A 15,347-nucleotide genomic window follows, 5' to 3' on the forward strand; every position below is an offset into this window, starting at 1 on the left:
CGGTAATCAATGCAGAAACGACTGGTGCTGCCCAGGAGCTGTTGGATGGCTGGATCACGTCATCACGCAGCATTTCCTCAACTTGATCGTGTACGGCCTGGCGTTCTCGCGGCGATACACGATAAGGGCTTTGGCGTAGAGATCGGGCGTGTTCGTCCATTATAATGCGGTGCTTGGCCAGTGGTGTTTGTCGTACCTTCGATGATGACGAGAAGCACTCCCTGTAGCTTCGAAGAAGACTGCGAATCCGGTCTTTCCTGCTATGGGTCAATGCCGGGTTGATGTCAAATGTGGGCTGACGGAATTGGTCCGGCGCGTCTTCTAGCATTTGGTCGTGGAGGGTGAATACATCTTTGAGGTCCGCTAATTCGTCAAGAAAAGCGATTGTCCTGCCTTTGTTGAGATGCCGGTATTCTTCGGTGAAGTTTGTTACCAGCACCTGAGCTTGATCTCTCCGGAATTTCGCGATGCCGCTTATGATGCCGACACCTCGTTCTAAGAGCAATTGGATATTTCCTTCGACGATGCCTTCAGCGGTTTCGATGTTTGCGCTACCTATGCAGACTGCGATGCTTGATTGGGGTGGCAAGGTCAATTCTCAATCGAGGACGTTTAGCGCGATGTGTTGCGTCAAAGTGATCGTAGCAGGTATGGCTTTGTCTGCAGAGAGCTTGATGAGCTTGGATCGGAGGTCGATGATAGCCCTATGTTCATTTAGGAAGTCCATGCCTAAAATCACGTCTCAGGAGCACTGCTGCAAGACCACAAAGCTGGTGGGGTAAATATGCCCATTTACGGTTATTCTTGCAGTACATCGTCCCGATGGAGTAATCAGGTTGCCACCTGTGTTGCGAATCAGTGGGCCATCCCAAGCGGTTGTAACTTTCCTGAGATGGGAGGCTAACGGTCCACTGATGACTAAATAGTCAGCTCTGGTGTCTACTAGGGCAGCGACTCTGCGACCGTCGACATCAACTTCAAGGTCACTTGTTCGTGTCCTCGCATCGCACGTGGGCCTTGGTGTTCGATCTCGGCTCCGTCGTTCCTTCAGGTCATGGCCGGGGCATACCGTTGTTAATTTGCTGGGCGGCGGTGTTGGCTTACCCTCTGGTCGTGTTGTCGTCGTGTGGAGCGGCAGTGAAATAGCTGTGTCGTCGTTAGTGGTCGACGGCGGCAGAGGATGTTCGTCTTTTCACCGTTGAGCAACCTCACCTCCAAAGGTTGCTCTATTTAGTTTCCCCTGCACGGGTTTGGAGACCTTCCGCGCACACTTTCATCGAAGTTACGGCCTGGCGACGCAAAGCGGGCCCTGTACGGCGATGGAGACCTGAACCGATGGCTTGGTGGCGCAATCTCACCGCTACGCAGATAGTTGTCGATTTCTTGCGGTTGTTCACCTGAACGTGGTCGTGGAGCGTCGACTGCAAATCCGCGGAGACCGATTCGGCGGTACGAGCAGTGGCGCAGAATGTGGTCGGCCTCACCACAGTGGAAGCATAATGGCCGGTTGTTTGCTGTCCTCCAGGCGTCGCACTTCCTGGGGCTTGGGGGTTGGTAGGCTTGGCGGGCGGGTGCCAAGGGGCGGTTTTCAGGAACAGGACGGTAGCGGCGAGGGCTCGAAAAGTCATCACGTCGGGGCGCAGGGCGACATAATGCAGCAGCGTAGTTCATGACTGTTGCTTCTTGTGCTGGAACAGTCGCAGCCGTCGCTTGAACGCCCAGAACCTGCTGGACTTCTTCACGGATGACGTCCGCGAGCGTCGCCACCTGGGGCTGTTGCGATGATGGCATCAATCGGCGGAGCTCCTCTCACACGATCTCCCGGATGAGGTCCCGAAGGTTCTCTCCGCTTGTAAGTGCGCTGGGGTAGTGGCTTGAGTAGTTCGGTTGAAGTGGTCGCTCGTAATGGCGCATACGGTTGTCCAACGTCTCCTCGATGGTAGACGCTTCCATTTCAAATTCCGCCACGGTTTTTGGCGGATTTCGACAAGACTTGCAAAAAGCGATTCTTCAACGCCTCGCATTAAAAATTTGACTCTCTCACCTTCAGTCACGTTAGGGTCGGCGCGGCGAAAGAGGCGCTTCATTTCCTCTACGTAGACCAGGACGGGCTCGTTTGGTAGTTGAATTCTTGATTGGAGGAGGGCCTGAGCTCTTTCTTTTTGGACAGAACTTGTAAAGGCCATCAAGAAGTGTGCTTTGAATATCTCCCAATCCTTGAAAGAAGTCTCGTGATTTTCAAACCAAACTCGGGCATGTCCTTGAAGAACAAAGTAGACCTGCCTGAGTTTCACAGCGTCGTTCCAACCGTTGAATTCTGCCACACGGTCGAAAAGGTCCATCCAATCTCCCGCATCTTCATCCGGTCGTCCATGGAAGCAGGGGGGCTCACGGGGTTGGACGAAAACAACCGGTGCTGCTGGCTGGGCCATTTCAGAAGTTGGTGCCTTCTGGAGTCGAACGGGGTCAGGCAGCAGACAGTGTTCAGGTTGTAAGCCTTGAAGTCGGCGGCTGGCTTGGTGACCTGTAGGCTGGTCTTCCAGGGAGACAGGAACAAGGCTGAGGATCAAGGGCAGCACCTCCACCAGATGTCACATAGTGGTGACAATATGCTTGAATTAAGTATGTAATGACTTATAAAATATTGCCTCCAGTCAGTTCTTGAATGCCGATTTTGATTGCTTTTTTTTTGTGTGTGTGCTTACACTTTATGTGCAGTAATACCGCTTCAACTGGTCTACTCGATGTGTTGGTGTGTTTTGTACCTTATGCTTTCATGCTTTTTTGAACTTTATGTAAATGTATGCCACTCCTGTTTAGGCGCTCAGCCTGCAGAATGTTCAAAGTAAATAAAAAATAAAAACCTCCGGTGATCAGTCCTATAAAACCCCGGCCCTCAGTCAACAGCGGCTGCGGAACAACTGACCACGGCGGCGGTCAGACCTGTGACGCAGCAGGAGGTGCTAAGAATTCCTGGCTCCGCTGGACAGGCCGGCATTGGAAACTGACCCTGGCAACGTTTAATGCTAGAACCCTAGCTAGTGAAGCTAGTTTAGCAGTGCTGTTAGAGGAACTAGAGGGCGTGAAATGGGATGTCATAGGGCTTAGTGAGGTTAGGAGGCCGAATGAGGCATATACTGTACTGAAGGATGGGCATGTACTGTGTTATCGAGGTTTACCAGAGAGGCGACAACTAGGAGTAGGTTTCCTTGTCAACAAGTATATAGCGGGTAATATAGATGAATTCTATAGTATTACTGAGAGGGTTGCAGGTATCGTAATTAGGCTTAATAAGCGGTATAAACTGAAGGTTGTACAGGCCTATGCACCTACATGTAGTTATGATGACCAGGCAGTTGAACGCTTCTATGAAGATGTAGAATCAGCAATGCGAAAAGTAAAGACGCAGTATACTGTACTAATGGGCGACTTCAATGCCAAGGTAGGGAAAAAACAGGCAGGATACAAGGCAGTAGGTGACTATGGCATTGGTTCTAGGAATAGCAGGGGGGAGTTACTAGTTGAGTTTGCAGAGCACAATAACTCAAAAATCATGAATACCTTCTTCAGCAAACGAAAGAACCGGAAATGGACATGGAAAAGTCCTAACGGGGAGACTAAAAATGATATTGACTTCATACTTTGTTCAATCCCCGCCATTATGCAGGATGTAGAGGTAATTGGGAAAGTGCGATGCAGTGACCACAGGATGGTGAGGTCCCGAATTAGCCTAAATCTGAAGAAGGAACGCAAAAGATTAGTAAGAAAGAAACCCATCAACGAATTAGCGGTGAGGGGGAGGGCAGAAGAGTTCAGGATCTCGCTACAGAATAGGTATTCAGCTCTAACTGAGGATGGCGACATTACCCTAGAGGCAAAGCACAATAATTTCAGAGATATCATTACTGAGTGCGCGGTAGAAGTAGGCGGCAAGATAGTTAGAGAGGATACCGGTAAGCTGTCTAAGGAGACGAAAGATTTGATTAGAAAACGCCAGAGTATGAAAGCTTCCAATCCAACAGACCAGATCGAATTGGCCGAGATATCAAAGCTAATCAATAAGCGCAAGGTGGCCGATATAAGGAAGTATAACATGGAGAAAATTGAGCATGCTGTAAAAAGCGGGGGAAGCCTCAAAGCGATAAAAAGAAATTGGGCATAGGCAAAAATCAGATGTATGCGATAAGGGACAAGGTGGGCAACATCATCACGAATATGGACAGGATAGACAAAGTAGCCGAGGAGTTCTATACTGATCAATACAGTAGCCAAAGTAGTCAGAACCGTAATGAGATTGGTGGTAGGGAAGAACAGTCAGACGTTCCGCCAGTGACGAAGGACGAAGTTAAGAAAGCATTAGAAACTACGAAACGAGGGACAGAAACTGGAGAGGATCAGATAACTATAGATTTGCTGATGAATGGGGGGGGGAGGGGGTATATCCTGCTAGAAAAACTGGCCACCCTGTATACGCAGTGCGTGGTGTCATCGACGATACTGGAACAATGGAACAATGCAAACATTATCTTATTTCACAGAAAGGGGATGCTAAGGACTTGAAAAATTAGAGACCAATCAGCTTACTGTCTCTTATGTATAAGGTATTTACTAAAGTAATCACTAATAGAATCAGAACAACCTTAGACTGCAATCAAGCAAAGAATGAAGCAGATTTTCGGAAAAGGCACTCTATATATATCCATACCTTCAACCAGGTGATAAAAAAATGCTCGGAATATATCCAGCCCTTATACATAGCATTCACTGATTACTAAAAAACATTTGACTCAGTAGAAACCTCGGCAGAAATCCAGGCACTGTGAAATCAGGGGGTAGACGAGCCATACGTGAAAGTGCTGGAAGATATACATCCCCAGTACTACAGTCGAACCCGGATATATGGAACTCGAAGGGGATCGCGAAATAGTTCGATATATCAATAATTTGATATACAGAAATCGGCTTGGGACGGCACTTACGATGCGAAAAAACAATACCGTATTTGTCGCGCAATCAAATCACTCGCATAATGAACCCACCCTCCACTTTTGCACTCGAGAATTTGGGAAAAAAAAAAGTGTTAAGGCCAGCTCGCTCACATGCAAGCAATTAAGCGATCTCAGCGACGAGTGGCAGCGACAGAGCAAAAAATTTCCAACTTGTTGGAACTGCGTCCCTCTCACCGCTCGAGCCACCGCGGCAGCTCAAAACAAGGTTTCTGTGTCGCCGCGGCAGAAATCGCCATCGTTTTCGCTTGCATGTCGCACTCCGTTTTGGTCGTCTCATCCAAAACTCATTTCTTGGCAATGGGTGGATTTCGCGCTTCATGAAGCGAAAAAGCCTATCCATTTGTCGCCGCACGACGATGTGTCAATGTCTACCCAAGGAGTATGGTGAAAAGCTTCTACAGTTCCACAAGTTTGTTATCAACAAGCGCAGAGAACATGAGCACCTTCTCTCTCAGATTGGTAACGCCGATCAAACCCTGGTTTGGTTTGACGCACCCCAGAATGTGACAGTCGAGGCGAAAGGGAAGAAGAGCGTGCGAGTGCTTACATCGGGGAGTGAAAGGCAGCGATGCACGGTCATGCATTGCATCACAGCAGATGGACGAAAACTACCGCCTAACATTGTTTTTAAGCGGAAACGTCTACCTGCGAAGAAATTCCGTGATGGCATCTTTGTTCGTGCGCAGGACAAAGGATGGATGACGGGTGAGCTGGTTACAGACTGGTTGAAGTGTGTTTAGGAGAAGCGAACAGGGACGAATCTTGCGACGCGTTCTCTACTCGTCCTAGACAGCTTCAGGGGGCACCTGACAGAGAGCGTGCGGCAACAGCTCCGCGCATCTAACACGGACTTGGCCGTCATACCTGGAGGCATGACCGGCATGCTTCAGCCGCTGGACGTCTCCGTAAACCGCCCTTTTAAGTGTGGATTTCGCCGTGCGTACAGTGAGTGGATGGCAACGGCCCTCCACCAGAAGACTCCAACCGGCCGACTGAAACGGGCATCGCTTGTGGCCGCGTGCCACTAGATACTCGAAGCGTGGGCCACGGTTTCGTTCGAGACTGTGGAAAAAAGTTTTAAGGTGACAGGGATATCAAACAGGCTGGACGGTACGGAGGATGACCTCATCTGGGACAAGGACGAGCCTGAACTCCCGATGAGTTCGGAGGAGGAGGAGGACGACGACGAGGAGTGATGTTTTGGACACGGAACGAGCCTGAAATCACGACGAGTTTAGCGGAGGAGGACAAGGAGTTTTTTAACAATAATAAAGGCAGGTACCACTGCAAATAATTTTTTTCGCTGTCTTTTTTCTCATGTAATCGCCGCACCCCCTGATTTTCACCCCAATCTTGGAAAAAAAAGTGCGGCCATTACACGCGTGTATACGGTATCTGGGTTCGACTGTAAAACTGGGCAACCTAGATATTCAACATGAAAAAAAAAAGTGCCATGACAAACAAACGAAGAGAAACCTCTTCAAACTATGCTGTGCACACAAAACAAGGACGAGAAAGTACTTTGAAGATATGTCTGACCGACTCGTCCAACAACGCACTCTTTTGAACTGTGCTCCATTGCAGACAATGGCACCGCACAGACGACGGCACACACAACAGCTCGGCCGCTTCCACCGTGAGCAACCTCAGCAGCCAGGGTGCACAATTTGTTTTTGTTCGTTTGTAATGCCTTTTGCATAGAGCATCTTAGCTGTGCAATGACCTTACTATGAATCAGTGTAGAAGCCTTTGCAATGCGAAGAAACATCTGTACAGTCGAACCTCGATATATCGAACAGCGCGGTGATTGCAAAATAGTTCGGTATAGCCGGAATTCGATGTACTAGTTTTTGACGCGTTTTCTATGTGATTTTGTACAAATCAATCAATGAACCAATCGTGGCACAGTGGCGCAATAAATACTCACTTGAAGTTTCAAACAAAGTATTTATTCCTTTGGCTTAAAGTACTGTAGCAGCGTAGCTTGCTTCAAATTGGCAACCGCGCGCTTAACCACGGCGTCCTCAACGTAGTCTAAACGGTCCACAAGCGATAGTCCAGCGCCTTCTATTGCGCCGCAGTAGCGGCGTACAAGGTCCACAGCAGCTACAGCCTCAGTTGCAGTCGGGAGCGGGGCAGCGCTTACGGGATCAACCTCGGCAGCGTCTTCGTTTGGCCGCTCAGCAGTAACTTCCGCCGCAATCTCTACATCTGTCAACTCCGCCACTGTTCCGGTGCTATCATCACCGCCAACGAAGTCATCAATGCACATGCTGTGTGGCTCAGCACCGACAAAGCGCTCCAACTGGCTCCAGGTTTCTTCGAGCTGGCATTCTTCCTCTGTGCCGTCGTCCAACGCTGATTCTTCAGTTGCTTGCTCGGAAGCTTCTTCAATGCGGCTTACAAAACCCGCATGCCGAAAGCAGTGAACTACTGTCGACTGCTTGACGCTGTCCCACGAGGCTTTCAGCATTTGAATGGCACCCAAAAGGTCTATCTTTAGCTCTTGGCCCATCCGCAGCTTGAGAAGCAAAATGTCGATCAGCCGACGTTTATAAATAGATTTGAAAGCGCGAATAATGCCCTGGTCCAATGGTTGCAGCTTCGACGTCGTGTTCGGCGGCAAAAACTTAATTTCAATGTTGCTCAGCTGGACATCAGTGTGGTGTACTGTGCAATTGTCAACGATGAGGCAAACCGTCCGGCCTTGACGCGCCAGCTCCGAGTCCCATGCCTTCAACCATTTTTGGAATATCTCCCGAGTCATCCACAATTTCTTGTTCCATGCGTATGTCACCGGAACACTGGGGCAGTTGCGCATGCATCTCGGGATTTGGAACTTGCCTATGACAAGTGGCCGCAGCTTTGTGCTGCCGTCCATATTCGCAGCCAACAGGAGCCAGATCCCGCGACGGTTCCGTTCGGGAACTGGTTCCTTTCGCCGCTCCTAATTGGTTGATGCGTCACGTCCGGTGTGACCCCCAAAACTTCCGGAGGCGGCTCTGCGTTTTTCGCCTACGTCATGGGGCGGGGCCACCGCTCCAAAAGGAACCGTTTTGCCGGCCGGCGCAGGAACCGCGACGAGTTGGTCTGCTTCGAGATGGAACCGCTCTGCGCTCGCTGTGGCGCCTTATGGCCGTAGTCGAGCGACGGCGCGCGCCTCGCAGCTGCTTGAGTATGGCCGTGGTATTCTTTTTTTGTGTGTGTGTGTGTGTGTGCGTGTATTTTTTTGGGGCAGCGCTTTGCGGGTTTAGTAAACTGACGCAGTACAAAAAAAGAAAAACGAGACGACTACATGTCTCAGGAGGTTTTGCGGCAACACTGGCTAAGGCTGCGTGCCGATCGCGAAGCAAAGTGGGGACGAAGGGGTATGCCGGGCTGCCGTCAGAAGCAAAGGTGCTCTTCGCGCTTCGATCGCTACTTTGCTATCGGGAGCTCTCGGTCAACAGCAGTGCGACCATTTGAATCCGGCAGTCATAGAGACAAATAATTTGCATCCGTAAGTGCGGGCTGAGTTTTGCCTCCTTCTACATCAGCGGAAGGGGAGTAGACGGTGGCTGACTGGATCGAGTGCGGTCGGATTCCATGTGTCATTGGCTGCGTCCTACATTGACAGCTATTCACGGAAAGGTCGCGCATACTCACGACGCTTGAGTGGCCGATAAGGCTACGGACGCTGCCCCGCTACATAGGCAGGCGCGGACGCGCCGGCGCGGTGCCGGTATCAAGCAGCTCGTTTGTACTCGCAACGGCGGCCGCTACTCCTCCGTCATAGAGCTAGCGTGATTCGGACTGCATACTACGGGCATTGTAGACCTCGTTCTTAGGATATTTGCCACTCCGTGCGAAAGGCAGAACTTACAAAGCCTTCACAGCGAGCGAGGAAGCAGACGACGCCGCCGTGCGCTTGACACCATCTAGCGGCGAAAAATTGTACTCATGAGCCAAGACAATTGCTTAGCAGTTGTTAACAGGATGCTTCTAAGAATATTTCAGACTATTATTATCGATTTATCACGCCGCACCTGGGGCAGGCGTAGTCCACTGCCACAAAATCAATGGAAAGCGTGATACAATTGCTGCAAATGCTGTTTGAAGCGAAAAATGCTAAAAGCCAGTGTCATGACCGCAGCTGACCGCGTGCTTTCGTTGATTCATACATGCAAAGATAAAAGACTCTCGCAAAAAAAAAAGAAAGAAAAAGCAGCTTCGTAACGCCATATCTTACGCTACGCCGCGCGTACAGCGCAATGATAAAATAGACGACTCTCGCAAAAAAGAAAAAAAAGATCTGCTGTTTCTTAACTTCCGCAGGCGCCATAGCTGCGTCAGCCGCCGCGCGCAGAGGGTTCGCAACACACGCTGGAGAAAGAGTCCGATGTCTGTCTGAAAACGGGCTGAGCTGGCTTGGCGCATGCGTAACGCATGCTACTGCGAACAAAGGCCGGGAAAGAGGAAGGAGAGAGATAGGCAGGCAAAAGAATGGGCACACCCTTGCGCTTAGCTCTATCGCGTTTTTCCTCTCTCGTTTCCACTGGTTCTCTCTGGTTCATTCACGCAGATCTTGCAAACGTCACGTGCTGGCGCGCGGGAAACGATAACAACCGCAAATGCGTGCGCCTTTGGGGAATGGGTGCGGCGCTGCCCTAGCCGAATTGTCCCCCCTCATTCCTTCCGCGTATGACTTTAAAACGTCACGTGGCAAACGGCCGAGGGTGATGCGATCGTCTTTGGGAAAGGCGCTTTCCAGTGCGTAGTGCGGAGTTCGATATATCGAACTACCGGTGAAATTGAGTTCGATATATGACGCGGCTTTCCTATACTTTTTCATGGGATTTTCAAGGGGATATTCCGCGAGTTCGATATAGCCAAAATTCGATATATCCGGGTTCAATATATCCGGGTTTGACTGTATCACCATGTTTTAAATATACATCGAAATGAGGTTTCACAATCCTACAATATGTTTTAGGGTGTACTGAGCTTTTCTTCATGAAGGGCCAAGATCATGCTTGCAATCCTGTATTCCTATAGGGTGCATTTCCACCCATGATGCCGAAAGGGGCTGCTGGTAGCACGCATGTCGCCCTGGAGTTAGATGCGCACCATTTATGAAACAGAAAAATGTCATTTATTCAACCCCCGCTAATTAGAACTAAAAGTGCGATCCTGGCTGGCCCAAGTGAGTCCAGTTGATTTGGAAGCGAGATGGTGTGCTGGTACTACCCATGCAACCAGTGATCATCAATATAAACCTGAATGATTTCACTCAAGTTATGACAACTGTTATGGATAGCTGTAGTCCCACGAAGGATGACATGACGAGCCAAGAACACAAACTGCCTGGCAGTCAGGTAGCACAACACAAAACTATCAGTAGGGGTTCTGCGCACAAACCTACATTGTGACAAAAACAGATCACCTTGCTTAACTTGGCGCCATCCTGCACTGTTCGTACGCTGCTCCATATTGTATTTTGGGGTGCTATTCTGACACCTAAGCTGCACTTCTTGTTCACACTTGCAGTGATGCATCTTGGTTTGGTGCTACTGCAAGGAAATTGGTCAATTTTGGAACTATTCCTCAACGTGCACAAAACGACTTGAAACACTGTTGCCACTTCATCTCAAGCGCAGGTGTTGCGATGAAACTGCGATGAAAACAGCTTCCCTAGCCCACTCGATGTCTGGTCCCTTGAAGGCTGAATTAACGAGGATCTACTTGGTTGAGATACAAAGCATTAAATGATTTAAAAGATATGGGACCGTTCCTCTTTCCCCTCTCTCGATAATATGATATTTCATCTTGTATGCCAAAATGCAGCTTCTTGCATCGATAAAGTGAGCACTATGCATAAGAAGTAAAATTTCCTTAGTGCACACTTTTGGTAAAGAAACTTACAATGCTGAGGAAGTGTGAATACAACATGAGAAACAGAAACAAAAAGATCTTGAGAAGGACTAGCAAAGATATGTAAACTCACTGCTTCATTAACGATCAGCTACTGCAGTGTATTCAAGATAATGACAAAGGACTTGGCTTGACCTAGAGGCGTTCCATTACGATGCTGAATGTGCTTTTCTTTGCACATGCTTGCCCATAAAATAGAGCTGGTGTGTACCTTGGCTGGCTGCACCTTAAGGGCGAGCAGGGCAGCCAGGTTGAGCATGCATCCGTCGGAGGCCACGTGCCGGGGCTCCACCTGGAGCTGGGCACGCCGCTCATTGGCCTTGAGCAAGGACCCCAGCCAGGCCAGCACCTCCGGCCGCCCCGCCAGGAGCAGCGTGCGCACCACCCCGTGCAGCTGGCCCTGTAGTACACAAAGACACTAAGTGCTGCTCTTGGACATTTCAAGGCATGCAGCAAAAAAAGAAGAAAACGCTCTAAAGCTATTATACTGTAAGGCATGCCATTTTCAGTGGGAAGGAGGCATGAAGCATGTTCGCATGAGTTGCTGAGTGGCGCTTCACTGCTCAAGCCTTTCGATGGAGGCCTAATGTGTGCTGTGCAACGTCAGTGCACAACCCCAGATGGTCCACATTTCCAGAGCCTCTTTGGGACACAACTTATAACAGAAATAAATGTGGAGAAAACACAAGGTACCCAATGGGGGAGTTTCCCCATCTGGTGATGGTCAGGTGCCAAAGCCATGTCTGAAACAGAAAAGGGACTAGAAGTACCAACGTTACTTGTCTCATCATTCGCACTATTTTTTCTGTTTCAAACCACCTTCATTTCTTACTTCTTCGCTCCCACATGAAATAAAATCAGTTGGAAATAAGTGCTCGTGCCTTTTGCGCTTTCACAATCGACATAGCCCAAACTCCTAGGTGCATTCTTTCAAACATGGTCGCTAAAAAACGTCTTCTCCGCCAGCACAAAACAACAGTAGCACAATACAAGCTTTCTGTCTGGCATTCACACCTCCTCTCCCAGAAGACATGCAGTGCAATCCAGCACGCACCCTGGCGGCCTCCAGCATGACCTGCAGCGTCTGGTGGGCCAGCTGAATGTGCTCGGGGTCCCGGTCCTCGTAGTAGGCCCACACCAGACCCGGCTGCACACCAACCGGTGTCAGGGAGGAACACACAGTAAAACACCAGCCCCACCTCGTCCTCGGCAAACGGTGACAGGGCCAGAAATGGCCCTAGCAGTGACAGCCGGCTCAGCTCACGGCCTCCGCTGCCAGTCAGGGGTGTCGGCAGCCACAGGGGATCTTCCAATATCTGCAAGAGAATGTCAATCAAATATGGCACAACCCCAATTACACCATTTTCACAAGACCACACCAATCTGTTGTTCTTGGTTTGTATAAAATATCTCTGAGGCATCCTCTATGCAGCTATTTGCCAACGAATGTATTGTGAATTGAAAAATTCTCACTGATCACAATGTTTCATGTTTGCAAACATGAATTCAGTCCTGGTGTTCCACTTGGAAGATGAATTTAAATGTCAAAAAGGCTGTTTTACCAAAAAGAAGAAACCTATTAATTCCCGGTATATGATTAGGTTTGGTTTGTGGGGTTTAACGTCCCAAACAGACTCAGGCTATGAGAAATGTCGTAGTGGAGGGCTCCAAAGTAATTTCAACCATCTGGGGTTCTTTAACGTGCACTGGCATTGCACAGCACATGGGCGCCTTGCTTTTCGCCTCCATTGAAAAGTGGCCGCCGAGGCCGGGATTCGATCCCGCATGCTTGGGCACAGCAGTCGAGTGCTGTAACCACTGTGCCACCCCGGGCAGGCCCGGTATATGATTAATAACGGTCTAATACGTAAGGATGCTGCATACAGTAGAACTCTGCTATAGTAAACTCATATATAGTAAAAAAAAAAAATCTTCCATAGACAACTGTACATTTTCCCCCCTTTATAGCAAAGATCTTTATGACAAAAATCTGTTATAGTAAAGTTTGTGTGGCGCGGCGACGCCTTCCCAAGAAATGACATCGCCACACGCGTGCTACCTAGAATCGCGAAGCAATTTAAAGGGGAAAAAATTCAAGGACACTTTGGCGACTAAAGTGATGAAAGGCGAAAACCCAGTGAAACATTGCAAACATTTAAAGAATATAGGTTCAACAATGATATGTTTAGGTATTCATTCTTTCTCCAAGCGGTTAGAGACTGGAATTCTCTGACTGATGATATTGTGAAGTCTACTACGCTTTCTTCATTCATCTCTAAGTTGTGTAGTGTTATGATTCGTAAGGATAGTTAATTTGAATCTCGTCATTGATGTGAGTGTGGTTCAACATGTGCGTGTTTTATTTTAACACTCTGTTAATTGACTAGTTTTAAGTCACTGGTTTCAAATTTTCGATGTTTTTTTGTTGCTTTGTTTTGCTCCTGAAGGGCACCTACAATTTCTGTTCCATCTTTTTGCTTGTTCCTTTTGTATAATACAATCTCCCAAATCTGCAACAGCCTCTACCGTGGCTAGCAGTACGTTGTAAATAAACAAATAAAATATATTTTCCTAGATAGAATAAAATCTTCAATAACTAGGCTTCGTGCATCAATTTTCTCACTTCACCAGAAGGGAGAATGTGCATTAAAATCACAACTACCGCACAGGATTCCGGTAGTTGATTTGTAGGGACTCATAAATCACTGAGAGTAATTTTTCAGTTTGGCTCGACATACACGCAGCACACTGATTCGTCGTTTTTGCAGCGCGTAGCCGGACAAAGAACGGAGGAACAAGCAGGACGTACAGGCGCTGATTGTTTTAAATGCGAGTGGCTGCCACCGCTTCAAACGTTCACTTTTGTTCACTAGCTGCAATATCTATGATGGCAACACCACATGAAAGCCTGCTAACTTGTGCTTGGCCGCGGTGAAAAACTGTTATATTTTTTCAGTACGTTTGTATGCTGCGCAGTGAACACCTTCGACAGCGCACTCCCTCACCAGAACAGGAGTTCGCCACCCCAGTGCAGTAACTGGCCGCAACCCCCCATGAACAGATCCTGAATTTAACCAAGGATGAGGACCTTAGTGTAGAAGCGATGAGTGATACCTTCAGATATATCATTACTGAGTCGCGGTAGAAGTAGGCAGTAGGATAGTTAGAGAGGATACAAGAAAATTGCCTAAGCAGATGAAACGCCTAAGCATGCCTAAGAAACCTAACTGCCTAATTGCCTAAGAAACGCCAAAGCATGAAAGCCTGCAACCCAACAGACAGGATAGAACTGGCAGAGCTATCAAAAGTAATCAATAGGTGCAAAGCGTCCGACATAAGAAAGTATAACATGAAGAAAATCGAGCATGCTTTAAAGAACGGGAGCACCCTTAAAGTGGTGAAGAGGAAATTGGGCATAGGCAAAAATCAGATGTATGCGCTCAGGGACAAGGTGGGCAATGTCATCACGAATATCGCAACAATAGTCAAAGTAGCCGAGGGGTTCTATACCGACCTATACAGTTGTAGCTAGGACAACGAGATTGGCCATAGTGAAGAGTACTCAGACGTTCCGCCAGTGACGACGGGCAAGGTTAAGAAAGCATTAGAAACTATGAAAAGGGGGAAAGCATATGGGGAAGATCAGGTAACTACGGATTTGTTGAAGGACATCGTGCTAGAACCAGAGCTCACCAGAACAGGAGTTGGCCACCCTGGTGCAGTAATTGGCTGCAACCTCCTATGATAAATGGTTTAAAAGAACTTTTAGACGGGCTAGATGGTTTTCAGCTTCAGACGACATCCTTAGCGCAAAAAAACACACGCACACGAGAGAAAAGGCGGGAGAAAAGGAAAAGCGCTTGTCCCTTGTCCCGCCTTTTCTCTCGTGTGCGTGTGTTTTTTTGCGCTAAGGATGTCGTCTGAAGCTCCTATGATAAGCTCCATAAAACCCCGGCCCTCAGTCACCAGCGGCTGCGGAACAACTGACCACGGCGGCGATCATACCTGTGACGCAGTGAGGGGTGCTAAAAATCAGGGCTCCGCTGGACAGGCTGCCATTGGAAACTGACCCTGGCAACATAGAACTAGGAGCAGGTTTCCTTGCCAATAAGTATATAGCTGGTAATGTAGATGACTTCTATAGCATTATTCATAGGCTAGCAGGCATCGTAATTAAGCGGTATAAACTGAAGGTTGTACAGGCAGTTGAAAGATTCTACGCAGAAGTAGAATTGGCAATGCGAAAAGTAAAGACGCAGTATACTGTACTAATGGGAGACTTCAATACCAAGGTAGGGAAAAAGCAGGCAGGTGACCAGGCAGTGGGTGACTATGGCATTGATTCTAAGAATAGCAGGGGGGAGTTACTAGTTGAGTTTGCAGAGTGGCTCTTAAAGCTACTTTTCCAATTTTCGGCCAAATTTGATA

General features: G+C 48.4%; 1 protein-coding gene across 1 annotated transcript in view; it reads right to left on the bottom strand.

The window, feature by feature from the left end:
* Positions 1 to 15,347, bottom strand: part of LOC146177904 (ubiquitin conjugation factor E4 B-like) — a 123,560-nt gene that overhangs the window by 31,767 nt on the left and 76,446 nt on the right. Inside the window, exons 7-9 of the mRNA XM_084581656.1 lie at positions 12,119 to 12,235; positions 11,974 to 12,066; positions 11,131 to 11,319 (exon numbers count right to left, since the gene is read on the bottom strand). Coding sequence (XP_084437782.1) covers positions 11,131 to 11,319; positions 11,974 to 12,066; positions 12,119 to 12,235 — 399 coding nt within the window. The remainder of the gene's footprint in view (positions 1 to 11,130; positions 11,320 to 11,973; positions 12,067 to 12,118; positions 12,236 to 15,347) is intronic.

Source organism: Amblyomma maculatum, chromosome 10 (assembly GCF_055883805.1).
Source record: "Amblyomma maculatum isolate TAMU_Amacu chromosome 10, ASM5588380v1, whole genome shotgun sequence".
Taxonomy (NCBI): domain Eukaryota; kingdom Metazoa; phylum Arthropoda; class Arachnida; order Ixodida; family Ixodidae; genus Amblyomma; species Amblyomma maculatum.